This window comes from Galleria mellonella, unplaced genomic scaffold (assembly GCF_026898425.1).
Source record: "Galleria mellonella isolate WM207_F2 unplaced genomic scaffold, CSIRO_AGI_GalMel_v1 utg103, whole genome shotgun sequence".
Classification (NCBI taxonomy): Eukaryota; Metazoa; Arthropoda; class Insecta; order Lepidoptera; family Pyralidae; genus Galleria; species Galleria mellonella.
In genome coordinates this window covers 4354592-4374798 of record NW_026441966.1, presented here as the reverse complement: position 1 = coordinate 4374798, position 20207 = coordinate 4354592, and the positions used below count along the sequence as shown (strand labels likewise).

At 32.0% G+C, this 20207-nt stretch overlaps 2 protein-coding genes across 2 annotated transcripts; one reads left to right on the top strand and one right to left on the bottom strand.

Moving 5' to 3' along the window:
- The first annotated feature begins 5 nt into the window (after positions 1-5).
- LOC113517638 (FACT complex subunit spt16) lies at positions 6-13134 on the top strand. Its single transcript, XM_026902387.3, has 17 exons — positions 6-199; positions 265-375; positions 1576-1737; positions 2004-2303; positions 2566-2981; positions 3126-3270; positions 3736-3895; positions 5942-6181; positions 6509-6704; positions 7057-7454; positions 7953-8166; positions 8961-9215; positions 9943-10090; positions 10667-10796; positions 11254-11503; positions 12264-12431; positions 12916-13134. The coding sequence occupies exons 1-17, from the start codon at positions 131-133 to the stop codon at positions 12920-12922; spliced, it is 3369 nt and encodes a 1122-aa protein (XP_026758188.1). The 5' UTR covers positions 6-130; the 3' UTR covers positions 12923-13134.
- Positions 13118-20159, bottom strand: LOC113517640 (protoheme IX farnesyltransferase, mitochondrial). Its single transcript, XM_052901484.1, has 8 exons — positions 20016-20159; positions 18774-18908; positions 18093-18306; positions 17289-17484; positions 16572-16747; positions 15980-16159; positions 14541-14675; positions 13118-14249 (listed from the first exon to the last, which is right to left on the bottom strand). The coding sequence occupies exons 2-8, from the start codon at positions 18861-18863 to the stop codon at positions 14011-14013; spliced, it is 1230 nt and encodes a 409-aa protein (XP_052757444.1). The 5' UTR covers positions 18864-18908; positions 20016-20159; the 3' UTR covers positions 13118-14010.
- Between the last annotated feature and the right edge of the window lie 48 nt (positions 20160-20207).

Sequence of the window (20207 nt, the reverse complement as noted above, 5' to 3'; positions counted from 1 at the left end):
ACTGAGACTGACGCCCGCCATTCTTGTTTGCTGTCAAAAGCTGTAATGTTAAATTATACATAAGTTTTCTTATTTGAGGAGTCGTTTAATAAGATATTGTTAGTAATTTTAATTTCTTTTACTTTAAAAAATGTCAAATATATCACTTGATAAGGAAACTTTCTACCGTCGCATGAAAAAGCTGTATGCAGCATGGAAGGTTGGTTGTGTTCGTGCTTTTTGAAGATCTCATTGATATTTTTAATTAATAAGGTTTATTTTCAGGCTGCTGCAGCTGATCCCAAAAGCGAGGATGCTTTGGCCAAAGCCGATTGTCTTGTATCGTGTGTTGGTGTGGATGAAGATACTCTTTACAGCAAATCAACAGCACTACAGGTTCGTTATTTTTACATGCATAGAAACGTGTTTTTAGCGTTTCATATTGAAACAGAAGTATATTTTCTGCGTAGTAATAATATGCATGAAATATAATCATTATGTTGGTAATTATTTACTCAGAAATCCTTGTTTGAATAATAAAAAGTAATTTTTAGCATTTTTGTTGTTTCATCAGTGTTATTTTATAATTATACCTATAGTATTATGTTATATATTACGCTTTACATTTAATACGATTTCAAAATGACTTTTGAATACTTTTTTGACTTTTTATATATGTCTTAAAGCAATCTGTGACTATACTGAAATCAACCAATGTGTTTCCAACCAACCAAATTCTTAAACAATATGTTTTGTTAATTCCTTTATTATTTATACCTAGATTTTGTCTGTAACTTTGTATGTGTGTATTTTGGAAGTAGATATCTACTTATAAATCCTATGTTAAAATAAACATTATAAGTTACATCTTCAGAAATACAACTGAAATCTACATTTAATTTAGTCAAGTAGTTTTTGCATCAAATCAGAATAAATATACAGGTAGACAAAGAAAAATAAAAAATAAAAGATTTTGTTGTTATCACCCTCATTTGAATTTTTGTTTAACATACAGACCACCTAATTACAACTTTGTTATATAAAGGAAGAAGGAATTGTTAGTAATGTGGTCTGCCAGTCCCATTGCTAGCAATATACCCTATCAGGTCCTATCAGACCCTTGTGGTCTTCCTGGAAAATATCATGTTAAATTTTAAGTGTATTCATCACAATGGGCTAACTGACCTTTTCATTCCCACCTATTATCCCTCACTGGTACCACACCAGCATATACCATTAGAGTAGATGGAATTACAATTCTATTATAAGTAATAAAAACTTTGTTATATATATTTTTTGTGGGTGAAAATGGAATGGCCTGTGCCATCACACCAGTGGAGCACCATTGAGAAATAAAAGACAAGAATGAAAAATGTCAGTCAGCCGACTGACCTAGTAAGTCAGTGAGCTAAGTGACTAAATCTGATGAGCCCATCATGATGAATTCAAAAAAGTAACAGGGTGAACAGCATGGAGGTTGACCTGATAGGGTATATTGTTGACAATGAGGCTGTTAGACCCCAAATGTAATGCCTTTCCCTCTAGTTTATCTATAAGATTAAATAAATGTATTCTGTATCTGTATTTTTTTTATAGACATGGCTATTTGGGTATGAGTTACCAGATACAATAACAGTCCTCACAGAGCACAGCATGTGTTTCCTTGCCAGTAAAAAGAAAATTGAATTTCTTCGACAAATTGAGAATGGAAAAGATGAAACAGAATTACCTCCAGCAAAACTTCTTATTAGGGATAGAGTAAGTATTTTTAAATATACATAGGGGCATAACATCTTAGTCCTCCAGAATGACAACTCATGGCGGGTATCATTGGTGAAACAGTAATTTCTGTTATGTGCATGATACTGCTCATGTCTATAGGCAACGGTTATCAGTTTCCATCACATGGGGCATCCGCTTGATTTGCCATTCTAAGTTACATAAAAAATTATAAATTTCCCCTCCTTATTAAAATCTTTATTAAAAATTAATTACTATTCAACGATTATATAATTTTTTTCTAGAATGACAAAGATAAAGAGAACTTCAATAAACTTATACAAGAAATTAAAAAATCAAAATCAGGAAAGTCTCTAGGTGTATTTGCTAAAGATAATTATCCTGGTGAATTCTGTGAAAGTTGGAAGACAGCGATGAAGGGTGAAAAATTTGAAAATATTGATATCAGTTCATCAGTTGCTCTTCTTATGGCACCCAAAGAAGATCCAGAAGTAATCACAGTGAAAAAGGCTTGCTTGGTGACTGTTGATGTTTTTACAAAATATTTAAAAGACCAAATTATGGAAATCATTGATTCAGATAAGGTATGTTTAGTAAAATAGAAAATTTATACATTTTATATCTATTATATTGTGCACATGCACATACAAATGTTTATGTCCTCTATGAGCATTTAATTTTTTTTTTTATTTTATTAAATATTTTTAATGTATAAAATTGTGGATAAGTGTAAGCTACTATATTATATTATCTATAAATATTTAGATGTTATTATTTATTACCTGTTTTATTAGGTGCTATATGCTTACAGAATTTTTATTAAAAGTACTAATTTCATATCAACAGAAAGTGAAACATTCAAAACTTGCGGAGGGAGTTGAAGCTGCGATATCAGATAAGAAATATGTCACAGGGGTAGATACAAGTCAAGTTGATATGTGTTATCCACCAATTATACAGTCAGGGGGAAATTATAGTCTCAAGTTCAGTGCTGTATCCGATAAAAATCATTTGCATTTTGGTGCTATAGTGTGTTCTCTAGGAGCAAGATACAAGTCATATTGTTCTAACATTGTTCGTACATTGCTGGTCAATCCTACTGACGAAGTTCAGAGTAATTACAATTTCCTCTTGAATTTGGAAGAAGAGGTTATGAAACACCTTGTGGCTGGTACAAAACTGTCAGCAGTGTATGAGGCAGGTTTGGCACTAGCAAAGAAAGAAAAACCTAATCTGGTGGATAATCTTACAAAAACATTTGGGTAAGTTCTTATATGTTTTAAATTATAATTAAATATTTTTTCAATATCTTCAAATAATACAAAAGTTTTATTCAATGCATTTGCAATGTTTGCAATTGGTTGCAATTCTTCATTTTATTTTATTTTATTTATTTTTTACTTCAGATTTGCCATGGGCATAGAGTTTCGGGAAAGCTCAATTGTGATTGGGCCAAAAACTTCAATTGTTGCTAAGAAGGGCATGGTGTTTAACATTAACATTGGCTTGGCTAACTTGCAAAACAGCGTAGCTACTGATAAGGAAGGAAAGGTCAGTATGTTTGTTTCACCATAGTGGGTATCTAAGTAATGTATAGTTAATTTATTCTTTACAAGCTGTATCCCGCGACTCCGCCCGCGTGAATCAGTTATTAAAGTATCCTATGTGCTATGTTAAGATATAACATATCTGTTTACCAAATTTCATTCAAATCTGTTCAGTAAATTTGTGTGAAACATCCATCTATCTGTTCATTTGTCCATCTATCCATCCAATCATTATTACAAACTTTCACTTTTATTAATATTTTATTAATAGCATGGAGCTATTCCCATATTTTTCTATTATATAATATTCTCACTGAGAAATGCTTACTATCCTAAAAGGATTGAAGTATAACTGTATATTTTTTATATCCTTTACCTTCACAAATGTTATAAATGTGAAAGTGACTTTGTAGACGTTTTAAAAAATTGATTAATTGATAATTAGTGATAATGAAATGTTACGTTCCAGACATATGCACTATTCATTGGTGACACAGTGTTGGTAAATGAGGAACAGCCTGCTTCCCTTCTCACACAGTCTAAAAAGAAGATCAAGAATATTGGTATATTCTTAAAGGATGATGATGAAGAAGAAGAGGAAGAAAAGGAAAACAAGACTGAGATACTTGGTAAGTGCTGAGTCCTATGTATATGTTGCGACTTAAAAGCTAATTTGACTTTTTTGCTTCAGGATTAAAAATAAAAAATCCAATGGCAAAGACTATTGCTGTTGTAAAGATTGTGGTTGCAAGTGATTGAAGCTTAATTTAACAGAAATCAATAGATATATAGATTTCAGTTAACATGCCAACTTTGAGTCCTTTTTTTAATCAATAATATGACTAATAGAAAAAAAAATAATAAAAAATATTTCTCATGTCGTTATAGAAGTTGTAAAGCATGGTTTAAAATTTAAATAAAGATTTATCTTTTTTACTATGTTTAATCAGAAAATGCATTTTTACTACATCAATAAAAAAGGTTCTTCAAAAAAGGGGTAAAGAGGTTTCTTCAGGGTCGGCAACGTGTGTGTAATGTTCCTGGTATTGCAGGCGTTCATAGGCTATGGTAACTGCTTACACATCATGTTGGCTGTATGCTTATTTACCATATCAGTGGTATAAAAAACTTAATGATAATGGTAGTAATAATAAAAGAAACAATACAGTAAACCATTATTTCTTTAGTTCTAAGAAAACAGCCATAGCTTTTTAATATATAGTGGTTCAAATAAGAGGATATATGAATTATGACCAACGTAATTATTGAATACCGTAGTCATACTAGGGATTTTTGGCCCTTCACAATAGCGTATGACTGATAGTAATTATAGCTACAAGGAAAGCGGAAGCAGAAAGAAGTGATAAAGTATTTATCACCTATACTTTTTGCTTTCCTAGTACTTTGTCTGTATTAAAGTGGAAATAATTTGAGACACAATTACAGAACTGAATACTAAGCTAGATTTCTGTTCAATATTTTTTAATCTGTCTTAATATAAATATAAATTGTAATAATATTCAGTTGACTGTACCCAATATTTTTTTTATAGATGTAGTAAAGATGTAGAAAAACACTATTGTATATTTCGGGAGATGGTACAGATTACAAACTCGTGTGGTTCCCAGCCTTCCCTTATAATCCGTTAACTTTATATGCGGTACTCCAAATCAAGTCTAAAAGACGACGGAGTGTTAAAAAATAAAATAGAAAATAAAAGTAAAATTAGTGTAATGGAAAAGGGAAGTGCAAACCTACCCATTTACCTCGTACCCCGCATGTCTTTCACTGCACAGGAGTGCCACTTAAACTGTTGACAAACTATAATACTCGAGGTCTAAATCTATATGCAAACTTGTTAGTAATTTGTCTCATTCTCCTTTTAATGAACAATGTACTCTTTCTTCAATATTCATGTAAAGCTAAATAGATTTGATAATTTTATTTAATTGTGCATTTATAAACTTAATCACATTTGTTATAAAACTCCAAATGTTGACTCTCGAGTCAGTGTTTATTTAGTTTACAGTACCAGTTGAATGACTAGTACTTTATAATTTATGTGATTCAGTTTTCATTTTCTAATAGTATACTTCACCTATACCAAGGAAAAGATTTTAGGTGAAACTTACTGATTATTTGAAATATTGAAGATGTTGTCAGTTATTTATGTATTTTTTACTTACATGCAATCGTGGACGGATAGAGAATGGAGGTGAGTTCTATTGTATTAGATTGGCGACTAATTGCATGTAGTGAGTTTTAATTGTAATGCTACATGTGTGCAACAATTTATTTGCTATTGTAGATTAAAATTAAGTACTAATGTTTATATAAATAAAGTTCAATGTCTGTCTGAATACATATTGTCATAGAAATACGAGTAACGAATTGTAACTCATATATGAATATACGCCTAAAAACCATTATAAAATTGAACATGTTCATGTATTATTTTCATCAAAAAATTTATAAGTCGTGTTGTTATACTATCAGATGGAGTAATAATATGATTTGGTCCTATTCAAATCATTTTCATCAATTTACAAATTATTTGAATAGAGGACATTTAACTTTATTATCTTTATTCTATAACGCGCGCATTTAAATTTAGTTTTTTATATATATTATTCTTAGCTTTAATTCAATCTTTTTAATAATATATAAAATTGTAGGAAGAGGCAAAAGGACAGCTGTTATCGAATCGAAGCTTCGCACAGAGCATTCATCAGAGGAGAAACGCAAGGAGCACCAAAGGGAACTCGCCATAGCATTGAACGAAAAAGCTAAGGAACGTTTGGCCAAGCAGTCCAGTGGGAAAGATGGAGAAAAGATTAGGAAAAGTACAATTTCATATAAGAGTGTCAGTCAAATGCCCAGAGAGAATGAAGTGAAGGAACTTAAATTGTATGTTGGTGAGTGGATTTTTAGTCTTAATAGATTATTATATAGAAACTAGCGATCGAGTCAAGTGTTGTATAGTTTTTTTTTTTTAATACTATCCATTTTAACATAGCTTTCTATATATAATAGACTTTTTAAAATTGGTTGTATATTATTTGAATTTATTGAAATAAAAAAATATAATAAACAAAAAATAAAATCTTTACTCTTTATAATATTAGTTTATATGTATAATTAAATGAGTGTTACAGTAGTGCTTACTGTCATGTTTTCTGAAAATTGAAGTAATATATGAATTTATAATATTTCATTATGATCACGAAATGTAAAATTTTCAGATCGAAAGTATGAGACAGTGATTCTGCCGATATTCGGCGTACCAGTACCATTCCATATTTCAACGATAAAAAACATATCGCAATCGGTAGAAGGCGATTACACGTACCTCAGGATTAATTTTTTCCACCCTGGAGCAACAATGGGGAGAAACGAAGGAAACTATGCACAACCAGATGCTACTTTTGTAAAAGAAGTGTAAGTAGTTTTTAAATGCGTTATTATTCATATATTATTTATATATTATTCATATTGTATCATATTGCTTTATGATTGCATACTGTATCATATTGCTTTTCTTTAGAGTTATTTACAAAATATAAAATTTATTAAAAAATTGTATATTAAATATTGTACAATTCTATTCTATTTAATAATTTTATTCTATTTGACTCTAGAAAATCTATGTGAAGGCACTTAAAGATAAATTAAAATAAAATATTTAATATAATTTAACTAAATTAATTATAAAATATTTAAAATAAAATATTTAAAATTATTAAAGATATAAATTTTAATAAAATGTTATAATTATCTTTTTGTTGTTTAGCACATACCGAAGTACAAACACTAAAGAACCAGGCGAGATATCGCCGCCGTCCTCGAATCTCAACACAGGCTTTAGACTCATCAAAGAAGTACAGAAAAAGTTTAAAACGCGAGAGGCAGAGGAAAGAGAGAAAGAAGATTTAGTGAAACAAGACACTTTGGTTCTCTCACAAAGCAAAGGCAACCCGAAACTGAAAGATCTGTACATCAGACCCAATATTGTCACAAAGAGAATGAGTGGTTCTTTAGAGGCACATTCGAACGGATTCCGGTTCACGTCAGTCAGAGGCGACAAAGTCGATATCCTGTACAACAATATAAAGAACGCATTCTTCCAGCCGTGTGATGGAGAAATGATTATATTGTTGCATTTTCATTTGAAGCATGCTATTATGTTTGGTAAGATTATCTTTTATTGAATAAAATATTGTGAGTCTAAATTAAATTCCCATCAAGGGGAATTTGATTTTTGTGAAGCGATGGGGTAAAAATACAAGAGAAGGAATATGCAAAAAAACATCATATATTATTTTTTAAATAACACCATGTTTTATATTAACTAAGTATCGAAATGGTATGTTAATTATAAACATATTAGGAAATAGCTAATATTTTCGTCTGTTGTTAATACGTCGTAATGATATATATAAATAACGAAAATAATGAAGTTTAACAACTATATATTCTTTAATGTTGTAAGTGTTTTTTAATATCTCAATTTTATGCCTTTCACAATAGTGCAACTGGAATTGGACAAAGTTACATGAACTAGATAATCATTGTCTTTTACCAACACAGTTTTGTAAGTCTTATTCATAGTTCATATCGTGTTACGATATGGATTGTAATTCGAAATAAATGATTATTATGGTCACTTAACGTATATTCCAATTTCAGGTAAAAAGAAACACGTAGACGTGCAGTTTTATACAGAAGTGGGTGAGATTACGACAGATTTAGGCAAACACCAGCACATGCACGACCGCGACGACCTGGCAGCCGAACAGAGCGAGCGTGAGCTGCGTCACAAGCTGAAGGTCGCCTTTAAGAGTTTCTGTGAGCGTGTCGAGAACATGACCAAGCAAGAAGTGGAGTTCGACACACCCTTCAGGTTAATTCACTTCCCCTCAATACTTAGGATCCATGAAACTTATTTTATAAATTGCTTATACTAATAAATGAATAAATATGTGATAGATGAACATTTTTTCAATCGTTTGTTGAAATGTTTTTGATTTGATTGTATTTTGAGACATCTTTTTATTGTATTTATTCTGCTGTTATTTTATTCTTTAGTTAGCGGTCCAACCCAGCTTCGCATGGGTAGAAACAATTGTGGAAAGTAGCTTATGTTACTAACTGATAATATAACTTTTTATAGGTGAGAGAATTTTAAAAATCGGTTGAATAGTTTTTGAGTTTATCTATTACAAACAAACAAATAATAAAATCTTTCCTCTTTATAATATTAGTATAGATATACTGAGATTATAAAAAGGAAAAAAATATATTGTTTTTTTTTAGTGTTTATGGTAATTGTGCATATTGACACGTGATTTGTATACCAGAGGGAGACTTTGTACAAAAGTCGATTGCTTGGGTACCTCTTTCCCATTCGTGTTTCTACCGTGAAGCAGTTGTGTTTGCATGGCTGTGTTTCGGTTTGAAGGGTGGGATATGGCGTGAATTTACTGGGTACAGAGGAATAACACCTTAGTCTTCAGGAATGGCAACGCATGGGGGGTATCATGGGCGAAACAATATACTCTGTTATGTCTATGGTAATGCTCATGTCTATAGGCGACGGTTACCACTTTCCATCAGGTGGGCCGTCAGCTTGTTTGCCATTCAAAGTAGTATAAAAAAGAAATATTAATTAAGCACTAAGTTTGGTTTGTTTTACAGAGAGCTAGGCTTCCCCGGTGCACCATTCCGCAGCACAGTCCTCTTGCAACCTACATCAGGCGCACTCGTCAACCTAACCGAGTGGCCGCCATTTGTCATAGCGCTCGAAGATGTAGAACTGGTTCATTTCGAGAGAGTACAATTCCACCTCAAAAATTTCGATATGGTGTTTGTGTTCAAAGATTATGCAAAGAAAGTCGCAATGGTAAACGCTGTCCCTATGAATATGTTGGATCACGTCAAAGAATGGCTCAAGTGAGTTTATTACTTTCTTGATTACATGAATATATTATTAGCGTCATAGTCGTAGAATACTGACGGATTTGACGAATATTACATATATAGATCCGTCAGTATTCTACGACTATGACGATATAATCAAGGTAAAAAGTTAATCATGTCCTTCCCCATACCAAAGTCAAGGCACAAAAAGGCAACAATCACATCAATTCACTTCAGGAGTTACTATTAAAATCTGCACAGGCTCTTTTGACTTATCTGCTTGCCATAGGTATATTTAAGGGGGATGGGGGTCGGGTGGGCTGCGCGTACTCTAGAGTTTTCTGATGCCCACTCCAGGATGCGAGCGACAGCTTTCAGCTATTTACAGAGTACATTATCTGATAGTCCCTATATGTCTTTTCGCATAGACCCGTGAGCTCCGCCTTAGAACAATTCATCACTTTCCATCAGGTGAGATAGTGATCAATCTCGGAGCCCATCAATAGTAAAAAACTTATATTCTGATCTGAAAGGTGTGTTACTGCTTACTGGGACTTAAATCTTCGTATTACATTTATATTATGAGCAGAGGATATATTTAAATACAGTTTACTGTATGAATTATAATATGAAATTTTCGTTTTCGATATAATAATAAAAAAAAAAAAACTTGTTCGGGATATTTAGCAAACAATTACTTTTTTATATGTGCAATATTTTGATAATAGTAAATAGCACAGTAATAATACTTCGTTTACAGTTCGTGCGACATCCGCTACTCTGAAGGTATACAGTCTTTGAACTGGACGAAAGTCATGAAGACCATCACCGACGACATTGAAGGCTTCTTTGACAACGGTGGCTGGTCATTCTTAGACCCGGAATCTGATGCTGAAAATGCTGAACAGGTTAGTAGAAATTTCGGTTTTGACTTTGACCTTAGGTGTATTATTGCCTGAACCATTTTATATTAATAAATACGTAGAAATGGCAGTAAGTTTACGATTCGAGTGATTTTATTACTAACTAGTGATTCGCCCTGGCTTCACACGGGTGCAATGCTGATACTAAATATCGCCGTCGGCTTCCCATTACATTAGAAACCTCTAAAATTATAAGTGTTTCTCTACTATATTATGCATATATTATACATATAACCTTCCTCTTGAATCACTCTATCTATTAAAAAAATGCATTAAAATCCGTTGTGTAGTTGTAAAAATCTAAGCATACATAGGGACAGACAGACAGGAATCGACTTTGTTTTATACTGTCTAGTGAGGTAGTGACTACTGATTCGCCCTGGTTTCGCATAAGTAGATAGAAAATAATAACAGCATATGTCACTCACTATTTTGGTTTACTATAGATGAAAGAATTTTAAAAATCGTTTTATTAGTTTTTGACAAACTCAATTACAAACAATAAAACTTTTTCTCTTTATAATAGTAGTATAGATGCGATCATGACTTTATCGTTCGCAGGAGGAAGATTCGGAGGAGGAAGACGATGCTTATGAGCCGACGGACGCCGAGTCGGAGGAGGAGTCCGACGACGATTCAGAGTATGATTCGGAGGCTTCTGACGAGTCTGCTGGTTCAGGCGATAGTGAAGGTGAATCATTTTTTCTTGTATGGAAAAAATTTCTCAAGTTAAAGTTCTTTTTTGTTCTATCTTAAAAATTTGTTAATTAGATTGAGCTTCTTCCAAAATTGGAGTTAACGGACATCATGACACGGGATTTTTATATATTAAGATTGGCACGTGCAATTGAATAAAAACACGAATTATGAAATTTTCATAGTCGTATTGTGTTTAATACCCTCTCAAAGGACTCTTTGGCACTTAGTTTATTCTGCATAACTTACAAAGAACCTAGACTTAGCAAGAAGACCGAATGTTATTATATTTAGACATAACGAGCGTTTTTCCATTCAACAATATGAATATAAATATGCAACGTGTAATCATTATTACTTACACAATTACCCACTATTGTATTTTAAATTATCATTATTCCTGGTTGTTATTGACCAAATAGAAATAAAAACTTACTAATTCTATTTTACAGAGGAAGATGAGGAATCCGGTAAGGATTGGTCAGATTTAGAGCGCGAGGCGGCCGAAGAAGACAAGAAGGAACGTAACTACGACCGGGAGGACTTCGACCGCAAACGCAAGGGCGGTCGCGACCATCCTCGCTCGTACGGCTCGGATGAGGGAAATAGAAAGAAGAGCAAACACGACAAACATGACAAACACAAAAGTTCCAGTCATAAGAGTTCGAGTCATAAGAGCCCATCTAAACATAGTAGCAGCAGGTAATAATATTTACCAGAGGGAGACTTTGTACAAAAGTCGATTGCTTGGGTACCTCTGTCCTATTCGTGTTTCAACCGTGAAGCAGTTGTGTTTGCATGGCTGTGTTTCGGTTTGAAGAGTGGGATAAGGTGTGAATTTACAGGGTACGGAGGAATAACACTTGAGTCCTCAGGAATGGCAACGGATGGGGGGGTATTATGAGCGAAACAGTATACTCTGTTATGTCCATGGTACTGCTCATGTCTATAGGCGACGGTTACCACTTTCCATCAGGTGGGCCGTCAGCTTGTTTGCTATTCTAAGTTGTATAAAAAAAAATTATACAGTCGAAATTGTTAGCAGTTCGTAAAACTGAAAATCTACCCATGCTATGGAATATATCAGGAGAGAAATTTTGTGAAACAAATGTAACTAAATTGTCCTAGCTTTCTATACTAATAATCTAGACGCGCCGCGTTATTATGGAAGACTCGAGACTGTGTCGTTTTTCAATCCATGTTTCTTTAGTAAAAATGTTTTACTAGTAGAATATGTTTAATTAAAGAGGAAAAAATAATTTAAAAATTGTTATTTTTTTCTTTTTTTAGTAATGTCATTTATTTATTATTTTTTTCATATTAATCATTTCTATATTTTAGGTATTGTATGTTTCCCCTATTAAAGTAAAAAAAAATACTACCTTGGAAGGATGCTTACGATTTCAATTTTACTCTGTATAAATAGAGTTGGGTTTTATGAAATATTCTAAATTTATTTCAGTCCCTCAAAGAATCGCGATAAGCACCACAAATCTCATCACTCAAGCGACCACAAGTCATCACATAGCAAGTCTAATGGGGACCACAAGAAGCATTCAAGCGATCAGAAATCTCACAAGCGCTCCCGCGACGACAGCCGGGAACACGGCCGCAGCCCCAAGAAAGCAAAGTACGTCGGTTACCATATATGATTACCCAGATTATACTACCACATGTGGGACACACATATGATACATAGGTTATGTATGTAATAGTGGTCATGACTGATAAGTTTGTTCCGTATATTATCGAATGCGTTTAGTTTAGAGGGGCATGTACTATTTTATACTTTTTAAAAAAGTTTTGTGATAAAACATACCATATTTATATTATTAATATATAACAAGAGCGAGGGATGGGCAGCAACGTCTCTCTTAAAACATCTTTAAAGTCTAACTGCGGTTGCCAAACGCGGCAACTACTAGCAAAACCCCTCAAGGGGGAGGTTTATGTTCAGCAGTGGACAGATAATAGCTGATATGATTATGATAATATGATATTGTCTTATATCAAAACATAATATTTGAAAGATTCATTGTTGTATTAAATGTTTAATGTCAAAAAAGTTTTCAAAGTTTTACAGCCTTTGTTCACCAAATTTCTTATTGTTTCAGGAAATAAACAGCTGAAATAATTTGTTTGGATTATATACGGGTTCCAATCTCTACACGCGGCTCGAGAGACAGTTCCATAACGAGTTAATTCCTATCCAATGTCCGTCTGCATAATGTTCAAATCTGATTGCCTGAATGTTTATATGTATGTAGAGTGATTTTGAATTCCAACGATAATTGTAATTTAATTAAAGCAACAAAATAAATGTAAGGATTTATTGTTTGCACTTTTCATTTATTCCTGAGTTATCTTCATAAGTTAACATTCGACTATGCAAAATAAATATTATCTAAATGTGTTTTTAATTAATCACAGAACAAAATGTGGTAATATGTACTGTGTGAGTTGTAGACATTTAGGTCAAAAACTTATTTAAATAAGACAATATTAAATGTTAGAAGGGGGATAGTAAGCACCTATTATCACGCCCAGGCGATTTCTTTATAGTTTTCTTTTTAGATATCCCACTCTTGTACTGTTCTAACCATTATTTTTTACAATAGATTGCTGCGTAATTTAAAGATAAAAAATAATAAATAAACATTAAAAAGAAATCCTTAGCAATTTACATAATAATTGGTCACACAATACTAAAAAAAAAAATGTTCTGTGATTATAACATAATTATTAGTATAGTCCGATAATTTCCACTTTTATGTCTATTTAGTATTATAGATAATACCATAAAGTTTGAAATTCTTAGAATCTTTATATTTAAAAATATTTTCTACCATTGTTTGGCTCGCAAATTCACGTTTTAACCAACTTCGAAAATGGAAGAGGTTATATTTTCGACTGCATATTTTTTATGTATCTGGTCATAAGTTTCAATGAAGAGAGTCTCATCTTAATGGTACTACTACATCCTGATATATGTTCCTTAAAAAGTTTTTTAATTCCTTCAATATTGTTAGATTTTAGACTATTATAGTACATTCTGCACAGTAGGAAAATAATAAATCCTAAACTATAGAATTAAAAGCAGACTTTATTGGACTATACCAAATTCTTCACTCACTTTCGAATCATCACATAATTAAATTGTACACTATTTACAAAATAAAATATACTAAATCTACAGGTATGTAGATTATCTAGGACTGATTTTCTTGCGCGGCGACCACGGGCCCTCTCAGCAATACTGTTATCCTAGCTTCAGGGACCTTACTCAGGTCCTGTGACTTGAGAGAGTCCTTCTGATCTTGAATATCGGCTGAACTCCAATATTTCTTATTGACTAACATTAATACCATCAACAGAGGTAGATGTATCAGAGAAAATCTAAATAATTTTCTCGAACTGCCACTGTCCGATTTCTTGTAGAATTGCCACGCTGCAAAAAGTAATTATAAAATAAATGCTAAGCTATACCAAGTAGTATCAACGTATTTGTAAGGTACGAGAAACACAATGTTAGCACAAGAGAGTACAATTCAGAATTCCTATAAAATTAAAAAAAAGTTTTATTTTCTTTTTTATATTCATCAATTTCCGACTGGGAGCTTTTTTTATTATTCTTATTTTGTTACTTAAATTCTTTCAATATTTTAACTGTTCTCCATTATTTATCTGATATCCAATGACAAAGTAAAGAATAATGCATCAGAAACAAAAATATACATACCTAAGTACATAAAATAAATATTTAGAGGTAGTGATTCAAGCGCAAACCACATATTAGTAACATCGAGGTATGGTGACGCTAAGCAAGTTGCGGTAATTATTCCTGTATGCCTGAGAGCGACTCTCCTACATAGAGCTGAAAAAATAATTATTATTACATAATATAATAATATAGCTTTATATATAAATACTATATAATATCGTCGATTTTGAGGAGCCGGCTTTTTTTTTTTTTTTTTACAACACAGGGGGCAAACGAGCATGCGGCTCACCTGATGGTAAGTGACTACCGCCGCCCATGATCACCCACAACACCAGCGGCATTGCAGGTGTGCTGCCGGCCTTTTAAAAAGGAATATACTCTTTTCTTGAAGGTTATGTTGTCGTATCGGTTCGGAAATACTGCTGCTGGAAGTTGATTCCAAAGAATGGTTGTGCGTGGAAAAAAGTGCCTTGAAAAACGCACGGTGGAAGACCGCCACTCGTCCAGATGATTGGGATGAAACTTTAGTTTGTGGCGGGTTGTACGGTGGTGAAAATCAGCAGCAGGTATCAATCCGAACATTCCTCAGAACACTCCCCATGATAAATTCGGTAGAAGATGCACAGAGATGCAACATCTCTGCGCAGTTTCAGTGGATCAAGCCAGTTCCCTGAACCTATCTCTTATCCTAATGTTTTAATTTAACAGTTTCGGCAAATTACTGTTTTACGGCCTGCCAAGCGTGGCAACTACTGGCAGAAACCCCCTTCATGGGGGACGCCCATGTTCAGCAATGGACAGTTAACAACTAATATAAAAAAAAACTGTTTATGGACCGTCATGAATTAAAGTTACAATAATTTTGACGCAAATCTATTGCAAATTTAGTTCATTTTGGTCCTTGAAATAAAGATTTCATTGTAATTCAAATTAAAAGAGATATGTTTAGAGAAATTGCATCTTAAAATCGACCTTGTATTCCAATTTAAAGGGCGAGACATATCATCATTATTGCATTGCCTTTTCTCATTCTCTCTTCAACAAATCCCTATCAACCGTTATTTTTGAGCTAACTCCTTTTTTATGCATATCATCTTTCACACAAGCCATCCATTTTTTCTTCGGCCGTTCCCTTCCTTTACATCTGTCCACTGTCATACTTAACAGTTTCTTTAAAACATTTGTAGAGTGAACTATTTATTAGTACTATTTATATATAAAATACTGTGACTCAAAACTTCCAACCAACTTCAAAAAAGGAGGAGGAGATTCTTAATTTGGTTATTGTTTTTGTTTGTTAGTTCAGAACTCCATCATTTAAAAATTCAGTAGTTTAATTTTTAAATCAAATTAACTGGTTTTGTCATGACTGAAGTTGGTGGTTAATTTTTTGGGGAACAAGGACTTGTAATAAGGATTGATAAACTCCAGGTGAGAATAAGAGTTTTTATATATACCTGGGTCAGTGACAGCCATCATTCTATAGCCGGCGCGCGAGTAGTCTGGCCGTAGGTTCCACGACAGCGCGTTGAAATGCGGAAACTGCCAGGAGTACAGTATAGCGCCCAGCACTAATGCACCCACGTCCAAGTTACCCGTGCAACCCGCCCACCCCATTAATGGAGGTATGGCTCCCACTGGAACAATAGAAATATTTATTAGTAATAATAACCTAATACAATAAAATTGTAACTAAACGATATTGGGGCATTCATATAATTTTTCATTACAAAATTAAAAACTACAAAGTTTTTAATTTTATTGATTTGTACAAATATTATCTCAACAGCTTTCAATTTCATTATAAAAAACGCACATTTATATTATTATTGTTACTCAATATGTGAAGTATAAAAGACAAACATGATTATTCTATGTCTATATACATATATTTCCGGATGAAGTTGACACAATTGCCGCAAACGGGAAAAAAACACAGAGTTCATTATTTTTCTGTTACATAAACTATATAGACGTCCGTCCTATATAGACATATGACTATATAGACGTTTTGAAAATAACATAATTATACTAGATCAATGTACGTACCCACAGATCCCAACCAAGTGTTCAGTATAGACATTCTTTTCATAGGAGTGTATACTGACGTGTAAAGGAAAAGATTGGCTGCACCGAGCCCTGCGGTCAGTGGATTCACTCCGAAATATAGTATACTTAAACCAGTCGCGCTCGTCACTCCCGCGAAGCTTATTGCATGGACAGGCCTAAAACAAAAGAAATCGATATTAATAAAAATCAATTGTCGAATGTATGTAAACATGTTACTTCAGAACCACTGCACCTATATGGTTAATTCTTTTTTATTGTGTTTATAATTGTCAGGATAAGGTTTGTATGAAAGATAACTGAATAAAAAAATAAGTTAAAAAAAAATATAAAAAGAGAGTGGGCGAGGGGGAAGATTTGAATCTTCATAAGTACACTTGTGTAAAGTCCAAGCAGGAAACTAATATTATATAAAACTAAATTTATATACCTTTTTTCTATTATATTTTATTTTGTATATCCATTGAGCTCCTCTAGGTTTTTCCACCTATCAACAAGAACACTACCAAGATCTCTACCATTCGCAGCATATCTTGTTAATCAATTACACTTAAATAGTTTAATAGATCTGAATAAAATTTACTGGTTTAAATGTTTTTACCATAATTCACACAGACAAGCTAAGGTAAGTTAATTTTTAAAGTATATAGAAGAATACCAGTAAAATATTTTTTTTAAAGTAATCTTTAATATACTTACTCTAAGAGGCCTTTCACAAGTACGCGATTTTTTGTTCTAGACATCTGAGCATCAAAGGGGACTTCGTGGTACTGGTTAATAGAGTTCGCCGCAGCCGACACTAGGCCCGTGCCGGCAGCGCAAAGTGCAAATGTGGTGAGGCAGAATGGAGCTGGTGCTAGCGCGTAACCCGCCATCGATGTCATTACTACTAAAGCTGAAATGTTTAATATTAATTAAAATATGTTTATAATATATCAGAAACCTAAATATTAATTTTATGGCAAGTTACAAAATGAGATTTTCCATTTGGTTGTAATGTATGTGTGTAATTTTTAAAAATTTACTTACCATATATATTTTTATTAGCACTTTACATTTCATTTTCTAGTAATTTTTAACATTATTTAATTTTTTTTTAATTAGTAGAGTTTATTCTTTTGTTGGTATCATAAAAAATTTGTAATTTGAAAATGTAGAAAAATGTAGAAGCTGATTTTGCTCAGAAGCAATATCTAATAATATTAATTTCAAAATTAATAGATTTCTACAGTAACTGTCAAACATCTATTTCCTTTCTTTCATTGATACCCTTTTATATATAATTAATGTACTATGAAAATGAATTCTTAGATTTTAGCAACAAAACTACTAAGTTCAGGCTATGATGACTCAAACAGGATTATCTCTTTATAGTATTAGATAATGTGTTATTTGCATGATCATTACATCATTCTCCCACAGAATACCTATAATATTAATTATACATACATATAATTGATATTATAGGTATTCTTTACATTTAAGTTTTTTATGTGTACTTACAAGTCAATCTAAATTTGGATAGCATCATACAGTATTGTCCAAAATTTTCTTTTCTATCAAGCGAGGGGGTTTCCTTCCAAACCCTTGTGTCTTGCAGCACATTTTTTGTTTTCTTCGTGGAGGGTAATGTCTGTGATTGTGTAGTGAGAGGTAACTGACTCCTCCAATTATGTGATGTTGATATTCTAGCGATTTGCTGTGCAACAGTGCCATTCTGAAAACACATTTAAAATGATAAAGAGAATTTAGAAAAATATTTTCTTTTAAATAAATACAGATTGAAGTCGGATTCCTAAGACAGATGGACACACAGATTTACTATAAAAATTAAAATATTGGAAATATAATAAAAAATAACATCCTTACTATATTTTAAGTGCATTACTTATTAATATAGTAAGAATAATAAAATTAAAATCATTGTAAAATATTAAACATTTTTTATATATGATTAGATATTCGGAAATTTACTAATTGTGAGTTGATGATATATATATGATAGAAATAATAATAATAGTTATTAGTTTTGAACTGGAATCCAGTGATGCGGTAGCTCAACTGGTTAGAGCACTGGCATCAGCATGGCATATAAGGTGTGGGTTGGATATGGATGGAGAAAGACTTGTAAATAATATCTCTTATCCCACTTGTTAAGATATAAGGTAACAAAAGCAGACTTACCCCAATTTTCAACACCACTGATTTTGTAGAAAGCCCTATAGTTCCATGTTTTAAACATAAGGTGCAATGAAGCACCTTTATATAGGACATATTGCTTTAAAACACAACTGCTTAAGTTAACATCTTGAGATAAATCTGAAAAAATAGGATTTGGAAGATAACTAATATTTTAATTTATTTTACATTGGGATTTCTGCATGATTTTTTAAAGGTGCATATGGATTTTAGAAATAGGAAAATCAATTAGAAATCTTCTAGATTATGTATTATGATGAAAGACTAAGATTTTAGGTTGAACCTTCAAATACCAAATCCAATTTGTACAGTCACCATGTAAAAATTACTGGAAAAAACAATTAAAATTTTTGAAAATTATTGCTTTAGCTTCTATTGCTCTTATCATATCACTCTTACTGTCTTACCACTCATATTAATTTTTCTTAAATGTGCAATCCAATGTGCAACTATTGTCTAGTTAAATTTTTATTATATGTATTAGTAAAATTATATTTAAAACCATCTACAACTTTAATCAATAATTGTGAAACGTACAATAAAAAATTCTCTTATACATAATGATAATAAGTACTGATGTGCCAGATATCCATATTTGTATACATATTTGCAGATATATGAGAGACAAAATATGTCTGTCTCTATTACTTTTCTATATATTACAACATTTTATGTTTAAAAGTTGAGGTCCATAGATATCTGTATTTGTAGATGTAAGCTCTAATGATCTATATTCATAGTATCATATTGACAAATATACATTATAGATGATCTGGCACATCAGTAATTGTAAAGTAATACCTATTTGATTAATAACATAAAACTTGTTACTGGTATAAATATAGATAGATAGATAGAACCTTCAATTCTTAGATTAATTAATTTCTGTTTCAATTATATTAATTATTATATAAATCATTTGTCATAATTATAATAAACAAATAAGTTTATTATGATAGAAACATATTAATGTAATCAATTATATGGACGATTACCACCTTTACTTTAACTGATAAAAAAAGAAAATACGTTTTAGAATTACCCAAAACCTTTATAAACTGCTATCATATTCTATTTACAAAATTTAATAATAACAATGCGGCTATTACATAAGAGGCATTTTTTTAAATTTTAACAAATATGACAATTTGTTAGCAGTCTGAATCCGTGCGAGCAAAAAACACCAAAATTTAGCATATCTATAGTTAGAAAAAAATTCGTACTTACATATAAATATACTTATTATAGAAAACAATAGACAATATTCTTTCCTGCTATGAGCATTTATACATTTAAGAGATAAAAGTTATAACAGAAGAGAAATAATAAGAGGTTATTTTATTTAGCTCATTGAGAAATGTCAAACACAGATTGGAGAGAGACACTATGTCTATGTCAACATATGTCAAGTTGAGGCTA

Bases quoted from the DNA above. Each gene is read 5' to 3' on its own strand.
- LOC113517638 (XM_026902387.3), top strand. From the start codon at position 131: ATGTCAAATATATCACTTGATAAGGAAACTTTCTACCGTCGCATGAAA. The intron at 3,896-5,941 runs GTAAGTGCTGAG...ATAAAATTGTAG, and splicing joins AAACAAGACTGAGATACTTG to GAAGAGGCAAAAGGACAGCT. The intron at 8,167-8,960 runs GTTAATTCACTT...TTTGTTTTACAG, and splicing joins GAGTTCGACACACCCTTCAG to AGAGCTAGGCTTCCCCGGTG.
- LOC113517640 (XM_052901484.1), bottom strand. From the start codon at position 18,863: ATGTCCTATATAAAGGTGCTTCATTGCACCTTATGTTTAAAACATGGA. The intron at 17,485-18,092 runs GTAAGTACACAT...TAAACATTTCAG, and splicing joins ATCCAAATTTAGATTGACTT to CTTTAGTAGTAATGACATCG. The intron at 14,250-14,540 runs GTATGTATATTT...TACTTTTTGCAG, and splicing joins TATTTATTTTATGTACTTAG to CGTGGCAATTCTACAAGAAA.